The sequence below is a fragment of the Sorex araneus genome, chromosome 1 (assembly GCF_027595985.1).
Source record: "Sorex araneus isolate mSorAra2 chromosome 1, mSorAra2.pri, whole genome shotgun sequence".
NCBI classification, from domain to species: domain Eukaryota; kingdom Metazoa; phylum Chordata; class Mammalia; order Eulipotyphla; family Soricidae; genus Sorex; species Sorex araneus.
This window is the reverse complement of record NC_073302.1, coordinates 337562868-337578786: the sequence shown is the minus strand read 5'-3', so window position 1 is coordinate 337578786 and position 15919 is coordinate 337562868. Positions and strand designations below refer to the sequence as shown.

Genomic DNA, 15919 nt, shown 5'->3' with positions numbered 1-15919 from the left:
ATATATACTTAATTTTATAAAATTATATATAGCACTCTAAATAGAAATTAAATTATCCATACCAAATTATCTAAATAGAAATTAAATTATCCATACCAGTGCAACACCTCCTCCATATTGTCCATCACATATCTTTCCTTCAAAGGTTGCACCAATATAATCTGGCTTTTCTCTGTAACTTAAGTTTAAAAATAAACAATAGAATGATGAATTTAATAAAAAAAATAATAAAATTAAGGGGCTATAGAGATAGTATAGGGAGTAGGGCATTAGTCTTGCATGCAGCAAATTTGAGTTCCATTCCCAGAATCCCAAATAGCCCCTAAGCATCAACAGAACTACTAATATTTTTTCAAAAGCAAGGAGTAAGCCCTGAGAAGTACAGAGTTTGAGCAAAACTGAAAAATATATATATACACACACATACATATATACATACATATGTACAATAAAATTTAAAATATTTACACATAACCAGTATTTTCCTGAGAAAAGTTTTGTTTTGCAATATTACACTCCGAAGTCAACGTCATAAATTCTTTAATCTAATTGATGTAACAAAGTAAAGTTCTTAAACATGATTTCTTGGAAAAGGGTCACATCCAGCTGCTCAGAGGGTACTCCTGGCTCTGCACTCAAGGATCATGACTGTAGGTTCTTGGATGGCCATATGGTTCCAAGGGTCAAACTAGTGTTGGTTGCACTTTACTATTTTCCCTAATCTGTTGGCCTAAATAAATCTGGCTACTTTTAAAAATATTGAAATAAATCTATAAAACAATGTGAAGTATATTCTCAATAAAATTCACATAAAAGAGCATACAGAATATTATGTAGTTTTTTTAATTAAAAACATTTAAAACATGAGGACAATGTAAGCAAATGCAATTTTTTTATAAGCAGAAAATTAAGGAAAAGCAATTGATGAATGGGAAAACTCATCATGTGGACTGACATGTCTTTAATCATGCATAATGAAGCTATCAGAGTCATATAATTGTATGACTATTTGTAGGACTAATGACTAAAAGCATTAAAATTAAATTTTAATTCTATATAATAAATTATATGTTAGCATAAGTAATCAGCTGCAGATGTGTATGCTGGATTGCAAGACTGAATTTCAAGTCTGGGCAAGGGAAGCCTCTTGTAACACTCACTGCTTGATAATGGTTTGGATTTTGGTTAAATTTTCTGAAAACAAGCAAAAGTTCTAAAAAAAAAAGCCCAGCCCATTAAACAGATACACACACACATGCACACACATATGTATATTTGATAAACCAGGGATGCAGCTCAGAAATTAATTGTTCACTTTGCATGTGTCAGATGTGTCAATTTCTTGGGTTCAATTTCTTGTGCAACAAAGAAGCAATGAAATAACAATAAACTAAACCAAACCAAATCAAACAACCAAAAAAATCCCATATTATAATAATAAAAGAATATACAGTGACATAATACAATATAATAATATAGCTAGGGAAACTTTGTAATCTAAGATATGAATGCATATGATAAAAAAGATTAATGAAGTAGATATTTAATGAAAACACAATGTGTGATTGACCACAAAATCTCTAGTATGAAATAATATTTGCATAATGTCATATGAGTGCTGAAAGTATGTAAAGGAACATATATGATAACATTTCAGTAATTGTATTGAAATCTATAATGCCCAGAAAGTGTTGGGAGAGAGAAGAGAGAGAGAGAGAGAGAGAGAGAGAGAGAGAGAGAGAGAGAGAGAGAGAGAGAGAGAGACGCGGAGGTGGAGGGTGGTAGAAGGAAACTGGGGACATTGGTAATAGGAAATGTATATATATGTATATATATGCATATATATAGTATATATATCACTGTATCACTGTCATCCCATTGCTCATTGATTTGTTTGAGCAGGCACCAGTAACGTCTCTCGATTGTGAGACTTATTTGTTACTGTTTTTGGCACATCCAATACACCACGGGTAGCTTGCCAGGCTCTGCCGTGCGGGCTCGATACTCTCAGTAGCTTGCTGGGCTCTCTGAGAGGGGTGGAGGAATCAAACACGGGTCGTCCGCGTGAAAGGCAAACTCCTACCGCTGTGCTATCACTCCAGCCCATTATATATATATGTATATATATATACATATATATGCATTCTTTAATTGATGTAACAAAGTAAAGTTCTTAAACATGATTTCTTGGAAAAGGGTCATATATATACATGTATATTTAATATACATGTATATATAAAAATAATATACATATATTTATATGTATAAAATATACATATAAATAAAATAACATACATATTAATAAGATATACATATATACATGTATATTTAAATAGATAAACCAGGGATGCAGCTCACATATATATATGACCCTTTTCCAAGAAATCTATATATACGACCCTTTTATATATATATATGACCCTTTTCCAAGAAATACACACACACACACACACACACACACATATATATATATATATATATATATAAATACACACACACAAGGCTGGAGCGGGTAGGGTGTTTGCCTTGCACGCAGCCAACCCGGGTTCGATTCTCCATCCCTCTTGGAGAGCCTGGCAAGCTACTGAGAGTAATCCACCCGCTCGGCAGAGCCTGGCAAGCTACCCATGGTATATTCAATATGCCAAAAACAGTAACAACAAATCTCACAATGGAGACGTTACTGGTGCCCACTCGAGCAAATCAATGAACAATGGGACGACAGTGCTAAGTATATATACATACATACGATGTTCCAACACCCATCCCTTCACCAGTATGCTATTTTTCACTAGAAACATTGTATGACTCAAACTCAATCATGAATATTTGTAATTTGTAATTGCGTATCTCAGAGTGATTCAATAAAAAAAGAATATGAAAAAAGTGATTGACTACAAAACCTGTACTATGAAATAATATTTGCATTAATGTCATATATACAAAAGTTTACTAGATCATTTTTCTAATGTTTTAAAACTATCTAAAATTCAGTTACAGTAATAGCTTAGGAAGTAAGTTTTAATAACGGCAAGGTATGCTTACACAAGTAAAAAGGCCACATCATGTGGACGCAAAACAAGGTAAGATTTTTTCCATTTTAAAAATCTGTGCATTAACTCATTAGCATCTCCACCTACTGGAATTTTATTTTCATCTATCCAAAGCTCCACTGAAGATAGCATTATTGTGAGATTAAATGAAGTAAATATCTAAAATAGAATAGATACAAAAAATATATCAAATATCAGGTTTAGATATGGTTAGAAATTTATCAATTAATGCAAAAGCATACTGTATATAAAATTAAACATCTGAAGGTAAGTTTGGACTGAATCTCATAAAACAAGTTAGTAATTTAAAAACATTACATATAAAACAGTTAATAATATTTTGAAAATCTTGCAGTTAATCAGTCTTATGTCAACTGCTTTAATTCATTCCAACAATTAAACTAAGATATAAAAATTATCAAGAGATATAACTGATGCAATTATTTCCTTATAGTTCATTTCTTCATGACCTAAAAAGGCATATTCAGAGGTTCAGGACACTGAGAGTTCCATAGCTCTTATGTGAGATGAAGCAAATGATTGTACATCAAAAACCAACACAAACTGCAGTGTAGGGCCCACTTGAGGTGATTCCTGACTTACTGAGCACATTAAACAGAAAGTGAGAGGAGATAGGTGCCTGAGAGCTTCACCTAAGCTGGGAATGACAGGTGAAAGTCAGTATTGGGACTGAATGTTGGGAAAGAAGTGTGAATTCTAAAATATTTTCTGTTTTTCTTCTTGCTAGGGCTCCAGTCAATGTGGAACATACCAATAACTTTATGGATACACTGGCATTGAAGTAATGTTCTTCCAAATAATTTCCGTTCAGGGCCTATGCTTGGGTCAACAGACCTTTCATTTGTTGCTTCAACAAATGGTACCAGAAAATGTATAGACTTCCACATGCAAAGTATCAAGACTAGACCACTCTCAAAAATTTCAACAATTTCAACACCAAAAATTGTTAAGACAACGTTGAAAGAAATCAAGACAAAAAAGGGGAAGTTATCCCATGCTGTATGAATTAGAAAATTAATTTTGCTAAAATGTATATATTGTCTTAAGTAAATAGACATTTGATATCTTTGCTGTTAAAAATCTCAATATTTTTCATAGAAATAGACTGATATTAGAAAGCCTATTTTAAACTATAAATGAGCTCAAAAAGCAAAAGTAAAAATATAATAAATAAAGAAGCTATTCTATCCAACTTCACACTTTCCTATAAAGAATTAGTAATTAAATAATCATGAAATTTTAAAAAGACACAAAACTTAATTTAAAGTTTTTTATAATACAGAAATATAACAAGTGATTCAAGTAATTATTATCCATAATGACTATACAAAAAGTAAGCCAGAAACATAAAACATAGCAAGAAGCATCTCTTTTAGTAGCATCAGAAAAAAATTGTACATACAAATGTAAAGGAATACTAAACTATTATCTAACACCATATGAAAATGAATTGAAAATATGTAATAAATTAATTTCAAAACTAAAATTATAGGCACATATTTTTTTGACATTAACCATGGAAATATGCAATAGGACCTGATTCCAGTGCCTAGGTATTTAAAATAAAAAAATATTTTGACTACACCAAAAAAAGGTTTCTGTATATTTATATAAACTACTACATGAAAAGGTATTTGACTAAATAGTAGAATATATCTGTACATCAAATATATCACAGGGGATTGACATACAAAATGTACCACGAACTAACAGCAATTGATTGAAAAGCTGGAAGGATAATCACTGTCATCCCATTGCTCATCGATTTGTTCAAGTGGGCACCAGTAACGTCTCTCATTGAGAGACTTATTGTTACTGTTTTGGCATATCTGATACGCACGGGTAGCTTGCCAGGCTCTGTCGTGCAGACTCGAAACTCTCGGTAGCTTTCCAGGCTATCTGTGAGGGGCGGAGGAATAGAACACGGGTCGGCTGCGTGAAAGGCGAATGCCCAACTGCTGTGCTATCGCTCCAGCCCATGGAAGGATAATGTGAACAGTTTTTCAAATGAGAACTAGGAATGGCAAAAAGTTTTGTCTTTTTTTTCTTTTTGTCATTAGGGAAATACAAATCGAAACAAAAATAAATTATCATGTCACATACAAGAATGATTATCATCCAAAATACAAGAAATACTGCTGAGTAGGAGCTGAAGAGAAAGAAAAATTTAATCACTACTGGTTGACAAGCAGATTTGTGCATATACTGTAGAATATAGTATATAAAATTATCAAAAAATCACTGTATCACTGTCACTGTCATTCTATTCATGGATTTGCTCGAGCGGGAACCAGTAATGTCTCCATTCGTCCCTGTCGCATGCTAGTGTAGCACGATGGCATATTGGGGGCTCTTTCAGGATCAGGGGGATGAGGACCATCGTTGTTACTGTTTTTAACATATCGAGTACGCCACAGGTAGCTTGCCAGGCTCTGCCATGCAGGCAGGATACTCATGGTAGCTTGCCAGTCTCTCCGAGAGGGATGGAGGTTTTGGGGGCAGCCTCTAGTCATCTTTACAGGTGTTCCAAGTCAGGAGTATATATATATATATATATATATATATATATATATATATGTATGTATATATATACATATATATATATTTCCCCCATGAAATGTGGTGTGGTAATTATGGAGAATGGGTAGGGAGTGTCTTATGATGTGTCCAGGAATATGTTCACTCATATGTGAGGCTTGGCCCGAGTGTGTGGAAAGTGGCCTGGAGGGTGGCAGCGGTTGGGTTGTGGAGGTCGGCTGCCAGGGCTGGGTCCCTTGGGGCGGGGAGGGCTCTCACCCTCCCCTCTCTGGGGTGCCTTGAATAAAAACAGCCTGGCACGGAGTCCAGTGGCATGGTTATGGGGCCTCATTTTATCTGGGAGAAATAGAAAATGCATATAATTTTGTTATCCCATTTATCTACCTGAAAAAATACAAAACTGGTATGAAAAGATATACTCATTCCCATGTTTTTGCAGCATTTGCAGTAGTCAATTACTTAAAATTACTCAAGTACACATAGAATGACAAATAGATAAAGAAAATGTTCACACACACACAAACACACATGCACTGTTCTTTGATTAAAAGCTTCTTCCATTTAAAACAACCTTGCTGACCTATAGGATATTATTCTTGAGATAGTAAGCAAAGCAGAGGGCCAAAGAGATAGGATGCTGAAGACGAAAGCCTGTGCATGCTACGGAGGTAGATTCCTGCGAAGTCCCCTGAGCAGTGCCTGGAGTTATCCTTAAGCACAGATCCCAGGAGTAAACCATGGATGTAGCCCAAAGAGTCAAGGAAAAATACTGTCAAGATAAACACTATAATGAGGCTTAATACCTTTACTGAAGATAGAGAAACAAAACAAAAACCTGAAAAACCAAAAACAAGCATCTGAAACATAATGCCAATTAGAAAGAAAGAGCAGAGGGGGTTGAGTGAAATGGAACAGAAGACAAATAATATGGCAAAGAATAGAACTGGATTTTAGTGGAGAGTTTACTGTAGTATACATACATTTCCAGGATGCTCAATTGCAAAGTTCATTCAATAAAATATTAAAAAAATAATAAATTACAAAAAATATAAAATTAGTAGATAAATGTTAAGCTTTAGAGATGTATCTTATTTGACTTTTGTAAAGTTACTATTTGCAAGTTTGAAACTGTTATAACAATGTTATTCAATTATATCTTTTGAAAAGTATTGAAGAAAATAAAATTAAATGCTTTCTAAAACTAAAATTATCATTTTGATTTTATAAAATTGAAAAGGGACACAAAATATGTCTGGTTAAACATAACATATTCATCCACATAGTGTTGTAAGAAAATATAAAAGTAAATGCAAACTTACTTTAAAAAAAAAGAACACTTACAGCATTCATTATTCCAACAAGCTGGAAAATTTTTTCAGTGACAACAGCAACATCAGAACCCATATGACTATACTGAAAAACAAATTATCTGTTACATATAAATGAACAGTACTTAGAAACTGTTTAAACATTTTGAACACTATTAATTATAACAGTAATACCTCGACATATTCATATAAAATTTAAAACTATAAGGTTTTAACTAAAAGATACGAAGAGTCTCAAAACCTGAAAGAACAGAGACCACTATCAAATTAATTTTACTATGCCAACATTCACCTGATATCAAAACCAAGACAAGAGGGACTGGAGAGATAGCACAGTGGGTAGCGTGCTTGTCTTGCACTCAGCTGACCTGAGTTTGATTCTAGTCAGATGGTCCCCCCAAACATTGCCAGGGGTAATTCCTGAATGCAGAGCCAGGAGTAACTACTTAGCATCATCAGGTATGGCCCAAAATTGAACCAAAACAAAGAACAAACAGACAAACAAAATTAGATACAAAAAAAAGAAATTACAGTTTAACATTTCTGATATATACAAATTCAAACACGGACTGGAGCGATATCACAGCGGGTAGGGCATTTGCCTTGCGCTCGGCCAATCCGGGTTTGATTCCTTCGCCCCTCTCGGAGAGCCCACCAAGCCACTGAGAGTATCCTGCCCACATGGCAGAGCCTGGCAAGCTCCCCGTGGCATATTCGATATGCCAAAAACAGTAAAAAGTCTCACAATGGAGACGTTAATGGTGTGTGCTCAAGCAAATTGATGAACAAGGGGATGACAGTGCTACAGTGCTACAAATTCAAACATCCTAAAACCATATTAACAAACTGAATCCAAAATTACTATTATGTACCATAATCAACTAGGACTTATACAATCAAGTGAGAATGGTTTTATATGCAAAAATGATCAAATATGATACACTATAAATCAATAAATGAAGGACACAAGACACAATTTCTAAAAGCAACTTGGTATCGAAAATTCATTTCATGACTTAAAAACACCTGCAACTATATGGGTATAGAAAAAGCATAGTTTAATGTAGTAAAGGAAATGTGTGACACATCTATAGACAACTTCATATTCAGTGGTGGAAAACTAAACATTCTCTGCTCTAAAAATTTTACTTGCAGTACTCATTATTTAAAATAGTCTGTAATTTCTTACCATACTTACCAAATTCCTTATTAAGTTATTTGATAGTATAATAAGGGATGGGAAAAAAGATCACTATTTTTAGTACCATCTTAATGCATAGAAAATCTTAAAGATACAAAAAACTTAAAAATATTTAAAATAGCAAATTCATATTGTTATGAGATACAATACAACTTTGAATACAAAATATTTATTTAGAAATACAAAAAGCAAAAAAATAGAGATATCAAGGGAAGTACAATTAAAGCCACATCAAAGAGAATGAAAAAAAATTTATTCAAACACAGCAATGCTCAGGGTGTACTTTTGGCTGCGTGCTCCTAGATCACTCCTGACAGACCTGGGGCACCATATGTGGTGCCAGGATCAAACCCAGGCTGTGTGCATGTACTCCCAACTTACTTATTATTGCTTCAGCCTTTTGTCTTTTTTTATACTAGGAATGAATTTGACCAAACAAAGTTAAAAGATTTTTGTATTATAAACCATAATACATGACTGGCAAATTAAACAATGACATACTACTTCAAACTGAAAATCCTAAATCAAAAAGTTCTATAATAAATGAATGTTGGCAGGATGCAAAGTAAAGAAAACCTTTTACACCATTGACAGGAGGGAGTGATTTAACCTCTGTGGAAAATTGTCTAGATATTACTCAATTCAATTTTTATCAGAATGTAACTTTTATATGATCCAGCAATTTTATACTATCAGTATCTATCCAGAGGACTTGAAAACACGATTTGCAAAAGCTATATGCATTCTGTTTATTGTGCACAGTTTGTAATAGCAAATATATGTAAATCAAATCAAATATAAGATGACACATAAAGAAGATATAATAGAAACATAGAAACAATAGAATATGACTAAACAATCAGAAGATAAAATCTCAACTTTTGCTACAACATGGGTGGAAGTTGAGGAGAAATTCTAAACAAAATAAATCAGAAGGAAATACAAATACTAGATAATGTATCACATATATGTAAATATAGAAAAGCAGAACAAGAGAACACATAAAATCAAATAAGAATCAAATATGGAAAAAGTGATCTCAGAAAATGTTGAAGTAGAGAACATTGGAGTAGAAAAAAATGGATTGAGAGAACTTCCCACCATCAAACCTTGCCAGAGGGAAAAATTAAGGAAAAGTATAAGTAGACACAGTATCTAGAGAAGGCCCTACTGAGAGGAAAATACTAAGAATCCACTGATCTTCTCTAACCACTTGACCTTAACCAAAGGCCATGGTGTATATGTATTCCCAGGGGAAGAGAGAAGGAGCATCAGATATTTTTCCAGCACTTCATCTTTGCACAAGACAAGTCATAAAGCTGACTAGAGAACAACTGAAATGAGCACAGGACCAATTACAGCATTTTCACACTTGGGCACTGCTAGTAAGCAGTGAGCCTAAAAGCAGAATCCTCAACTGTGGATGAAGTAGCTGTAGGCAGATCCTAGCAGTGCTCACCAAGTGGTGCTCAGGGCTTAGTCCTGGCTCTGCTCATGGATCATGCCTAGAAGGAACCAGGGAACAATATGTGGTACTGGGGACTGAACCTGTGTTGACTTCATAGAGGGCAAATGCCCTACCCACTGTACTATTGTTCTGGCCCCCTCTTCTATTTTTAGATTAATAATGATTTCTACTTTTGATGTGGGCTGGAGTGATAGCACAGCAGGTAAGGAGTTTGCCTTGCATGCCAACGACTCGGGTTCAATATCTCCGCCCCCCTTGGAGAGCCTGGCAAGTTACCAAGAGTATCTTGCCTGCATGGCAGAGCCTGGCAAGCTATCCATGGCGTATTCAATATGCCAAAAACAATAAAAACAAGTCTCACAATGGAGATGTTACTGGTGCCTGCTCGAGCAAATCTATGAGCAACGGGATGACAGTGATACAGTGACAGTGATACATTTGATATAAAAGTCCTGCCCATTTTCCTCAAATAACCACCATCACTTGTATCACTTGTAGTCCCGTTGATCTTCGAGTTACTCGAGCAGGCACCAGTAATGTCTCCATTCATCCCTGTCACGTGCTAGTGCAGCCCAATGATATCTGCTTGCTCCAGAAACAGAAAGAGCCTCAAATCGTTCATTCAGGGATTTGATGAAGAAATCTGACCATCTAGTTGGTGGGCGGCCACGAGGTCTTGTGACATCCCATGGAATCCAGTCGGTAATAGCTCTAGTCCAGCGGTCGTCTCTGAATCACATTACATGACCGACCCATCTGATTTTTGATGACTTGGCAAACGAGACAGCATCCCTGATTTTTGACCGTCGACAGAGGTCAGAACTCCAGATTCCTTCTCTCACTTGAGTGAGACATGATATTCCCAGCATAGCTCTTTTGATTCTTCTTTGGGATACACTAATAACATTCTCATCCTGTTGGCGTAGGGCCCAGGTCTCTGAGGCATATGTTAGTGCAGGAAGAACGGTGGAATAAAAAAGATGTGCATGGAGTCGAAGGTTCTTCGTTATCTTAACCACCTCTTCGACAGTCTTGAATGCATTCCACGCTGCTCTCTTCCTCCTGCGCAGCTCTGGCACCAAGTTGTTCCTCATATTGATTTCTCAACCCAGGTACACATAGCTGCTGCATTCAGAGATGTTCATTCCATTGAGAGCAAATGGAGCTTCAGGGATCAGTTCGTTTTTCATGAACATCGTCTTGTTGAGATTCAGCTGGAATCCGACCTTTCCACACTCGTGGTTGAAGTTGACCAGCATTTGTGCCACTTGGCTAATGTTTGGTGTTATGAGAACGATGTCATCAGCGAAGCGGAGGTGGTGTAATTGCCAACCATCTATCTTCACTCCCATTCCTTCCCATTCCAGTCATTGCATGATGTTCTCAAGGGCAGCACTGAAGAGTTTCGGTGAGATGGTATCACCCTGCCGCACCCCTCTCCTTACATCAATGATCACTTCCTTGTAGAATGGTGAGATCCTGGTGGTGAATCCACAATACAGCTCTCGGAGGACTTTGATATACTGAGTTTGAACGCGCTGTTTGGCCAGGGCTTCGATGACTGCCTCAGTCTCAACAGAATCGAAGGCCTTCTTTAAGTCGATGAATGTTAGACAGAGCGGCATCTTGAACTCCCTCGAAGCTTCAATGAGTTTGGTCACTGTGTGGATATGGTCTATCATGCTGGTAGTGTGTGAAGAGTCGGGCCAGTGTATTGATGAGTACTGGCGGCATATTCTTCAGGTGTTTGGGTCTGACCTTGTCCAGACCAGGTGCTATATGCATCTTTACCAGCAAAATGGCATGTCGGATTTCAGAAAGGAGAACGTTGGGAACAACATATCCATCCTGCGGAATTTGGTATGTGGGCAGGTGGACATGGCTGTCAAAGAGATTTGAGTAGAAGTCATGAATAATCCTTTCATTGCCTTTCTGGAGGATGTGATAGATCCATCGGGACGTCGGAGGGCAGTCATCTTGGTCTTGTAGTTGGCGAAGGACAGGCAAGCATTGTGAATACTTTTCCCGGCTTCTGCTGCACTGGCCAACACTGCTGCTCTTCTCTCTTTGAGGTCTTCCTTTATCGCATCTCTGCACAGCTTTGTGAGTTCGAATGTTAGCTTGTGGTTGCCTGAGGCTCGCGCCAAACCACATTGGCGAATGAGCTCGAGAGTTTCCGAAGACAGGCGACTGTTTGTGGCTTTCTCACTTGGCATTCTTCGCACAGACATGGAGGTGCTGAACCAGTCGATCGTATTCCTCGTTGATGTTGTCAAGGATGGCATCTTTCCACATTGCTGCATTAGTGCCTAAGAGCTCCCAGTTGGTGGTCATTCTGGAAGTTGCCTTCTTAGACTTAAATTTTGCAGACTTTTCTCCCCGCTCTGTGAGTAGAATTTCACACAAAGGTGTCGGTGGTCTGATCCCGTATGGAATTTTGGGACAACAGAGACATTGGTCAGGCAAAACCTTCGATTGAATATGATGTGGTCAGTTTCATTGTGGAACTGTCCACCGGAAGGCTCCCATGTCCAGTGTTTGGATTCAGCCTTCTGAAACTGTGAGTTACCATGGATGGTCTTGGTCAACATGATCAGACAGTCTCTCACCCTGATCGTTCCATTTTAGGCCAGGTGTCCCAATGTACAGTTCTTTGGGCGACCTTCTCGGACCTATCTTGGCATTAAAATCACCAACAATGATCTTGTAGAAGGTGTGGTCTTCTTTATAGAGCTTCTCCAGTTCCATGCAGCAACTCTTAATTTCTTCTTCATCGTAGTTGGAAGTTGGTGCGTAGATGATGAAGATAGAAACTGCAGGCAGTGAGCCACATCTATTCAAGAAACCACCATGGTTTCTTTATTTTTTCCTTTTAGTTTTCTTTTAGTCATTTAGTTTGCTTTTGGTTGTTTATGAGTTAATCATCCAGTACGTATCTATTCCACTTACCATAATCATCTCAAGTTGCATCAGTGTTTGTCTCAAAATGCATGATATTTTTAAGCTACTGAATCCATTAAGCATAGGTTATACACATTCTTAACCTGTCATTTGTTGAGGAACATGTAGATTGATTCTGCATTTTGACTACTGTGAATATTTCCCCCCTGCTTTAAATATAGGGGGGAAATTCTTTTAATGTTTTCTTTCTTATCCTTCATATAAATATCCAGCTGTAGTATTGTTGAAAAATATTGTATTCAAAACATTTCTTTAAAGTAGCTCCACATTGGTTTGTAAAGCTACTGTACATAATTTGCACTCACATCCATGGTGTACCATGGATTTTCTTCAATTCCTCATCAATAGTTGCTTCCTGTATTTTTTTCTTAAAAAAACATGATTTTATTTACTAGTTTATTTTAAAATTCACGATCATGATAATAGTTTAGGTAACTGTTAATAAACCAGTGTTACCGTTTGTAATTTTCATCTGCAATGACCTCACCTTCACCACAACCAAATGCCCCAGATCCTCTTGGCATTGTCCCTATGTCACCTCTAATTCAACTTCTCATTCCCCCAGACTATCCAACAAAACATTTTTATTGTAGTGATTTTTGATGTTGGATTTATGATGTACTTTTCTGTTAACATTTTATAATTTTTTAGCTTTTTTCTAAACATTGGGATCTAAACACAAGCACCACACTGGTATTAAATTTCTTTGATTTATTATCATTTTTCCTAATTATGATACTATTTTCTTTCACGCATCCATCATTTCCTTCGTACTGCCCATATAACTAAAGAGGCATGAACCACATGTCAATCTCTGGGAAAGCATCTGATTGTCACCAAGGTAATAACAAATCTGCCACAGTGATTGAATCAGGAAGCAGAGGTATGTGTCAGTCAACACACGACATAAGGATTAGTTCAGGGGTGGACATGTAATCTAATTTTAATTAAAATAAATGAAATGTAAAGAAAGATTTCAATAGAACTCCCTAAGCGGATAGGGCATTCGCCTTGCACGTGGCCGACCCAGGTTTTATTCCTCCACCCCTCTCACAGGGCCAGGTAAGCTACCGAGAGTATTCCGACCGCATGGCAGAGCCTGCTACCCGTGGCGCATTTGATATGCCAAAAACAGTAACAAGTCTCACAATGGAGACTTTACTGGTGCCTGTTCGAGCAAATCGATGAGCAATGGGATGACAGTGATACAGTGAATTAAAAAATACCAAAACATTTTAAAACTTCAACTATAAGTTATGAAATGGAACTGTGGTTTGGTCTTTATGAAGTAGCCAGCCTGAAAATAGTGACACAAAAAAGATGGTGCACATGAGCAAACTTTACTGAAGCAGTCAATGCCACAAATTCAACCAGTGGAGGCTTGCCTCTGAATTTTTCTAGTATGGAGCTAATCATACATATTTGCTTACTTTCTTAAGTGAGTTTAATTTTTTTATGCTACTTTCAATTCTAGTTGAAACATACAAAAAACACACTCTTTCCACTGATTTTTTTTTACCACTTTAGCAACAAACATCTATATAAAACATTCACCCCTATTAGGATACAAATATAACAGTTTTTGCTTAGTTCAACTAGACTGTCAATAAACTTTCATTTGAATTTGGATGACAGTTTGTGGTGTCATTTCCCCAAATGCCCTTAACATTTTCTCTGCACTACCACTCATCCTAGTGCATTCCAGACCTCACAGTTTGATCCTAGGTGGTACTATATCATGGCAGAGGAACGAACTGTAGAAGAATGTAGTTTATTACCTTTAGTGCTTCAGTTCTTGGTTTCTGTGATTCACCCTTCCCCCGCACACACAGAACTCTCTAATGCAAGGACTAAGAAGGTCAGAGGGAAATCACTGAAGAATAAAATACAGGTATTCAAATTGCACACCTGAGCATGGTTAAGACTCATCCATGACAAAGTTGGGAATAGCCAACAACTGGCAACTGGGTTAACCAACTATCCAATAGGCGTGCCAATAAATTGTATGCAAAGGTGCCATAAAAAACAAACTATGATTGACAGTCCATAATAAAACTGCAAGGGAAAACAACTATTATATTCACTGTATCACTGTCATCCCGTTGCTCATCAATTTGCTCAAGTGGGCACCAGTAATATCTCCATTGTGAGACTTGTTGTTACTGTTTTTGGCATATTTTATATGGGTAGCTTGGCAGGCTCTGCCATGCGGGCCAGATACTCTCCATAGTTTTCCGGGATCTCTCAGAGGGGCAGAAGAATTGAACCCAGGTGAGTTGCGTGCAAGGCAAACGCCCTCCCCACTGTGCTACCGCTCCAGCCCAACTATTATATTGAGAAAAATTTTTAAAAATCATATGAACAATATTAATTATGTTATAGTTACATATCATGCCTCCCACAAAATAAAAAAGACAGCACTTTAAGAAGTCTTAAATGTGTCAGATGTATGTGTCAGAAAATAGGACAGCCAGTAGGGCTCTTGCCTTGCATGCAGTTGACCTGAGCTGGATCCCCAGCTTCCCATATGGTCACCTGAGCCTGCCAGGAGTGATTCCTGAGTGCAGAGCAAGGAATGACCTCTGAGCACCACTCGCTGTGACCCCAAACAAACAAAAAACAATAAAAATTAAGACCTTGCTGCACTGAAGAAATACAACATCAAGATTTATGTTAATGCTAGTGAATACTTGGAAATATAATTTTTTCACTTTTTTTTGTTTTGGGGGGGTCACACCGGTGATGTTCAGGTGTTACTCCTGGCTCTGCACTCAGAATCACTCCTGGAGGTGCTCTGGGGAGCAACATGCTGGGGATGGAATCTAAGTCGGCTGCGTGAACGGCAAACACCCTCTTCACTGTACTATCTCTCCTGATCTCTTTTAGTATTTTTAATAAGTAGATTTTAATGTTATTTTAGGTACTTTTTCCTTGATTTTCAATATTGTTAATGGTAGGCTGTCATGAATTTAAATTTAAATTCCAGCACCACCCCCTACACCAGAGTGTCTACTTCCCTCCATTATTTTCTAGGTCTCCCTGATCCATTTCATCCTCTCCCTCAACAACTTTCTGCGGTAAACTTCCTACTGAAGACCAGTTCTGTTTCTTTGGGCATTTGTTACTCAACTACTACATTTCTTTATATACCACATACAGGAGAGATCATTCTGTGTCTGTCTCTCTAACTTCACTCTTGAACTCCTTGAACTCTCAACCTAGTAACCAATTCCACTATCTCATCTTTTTAATTTTTATAGCTGAGTACTATTCCATTGTACCACATGTTTCTTGAACACCTGCATTGTCTCCAGATTCTAGCTATTGTGAATAGTGCTGCTTTGAAGAC

The 15919-nt window shown here is 37.0% G+C and overlaps 1 protein-coding gene across 1 annotated transcript in view; it reads right to left on the bottom strand.

Moving 5' to 3' along the window:
• The window catches only part of ADAM2 (ADAM metallopeptidase domain 2), a 131364-nt gene that overhangs the window by 84623 nt on the left and 30822 nt on the right, over positions 1-15919 (bottom strand). The window contains exons 7-9 of the mRNA XM_055128386.1: positions 6954-7025; positions 3046-3212; positions 97-178 (exon numbers count right to left, since the gene is read on the bottom strand). Coding sequence (XP_054984361.1) covers positions 97-178; positions 3046-3212; positions 6954-7025 — 321 coding nt within the window. The remainder of the gene's footprint in view (positions 1-96; positions 179-3045; positions 3213-6953; positions 7026-15919) is intronic.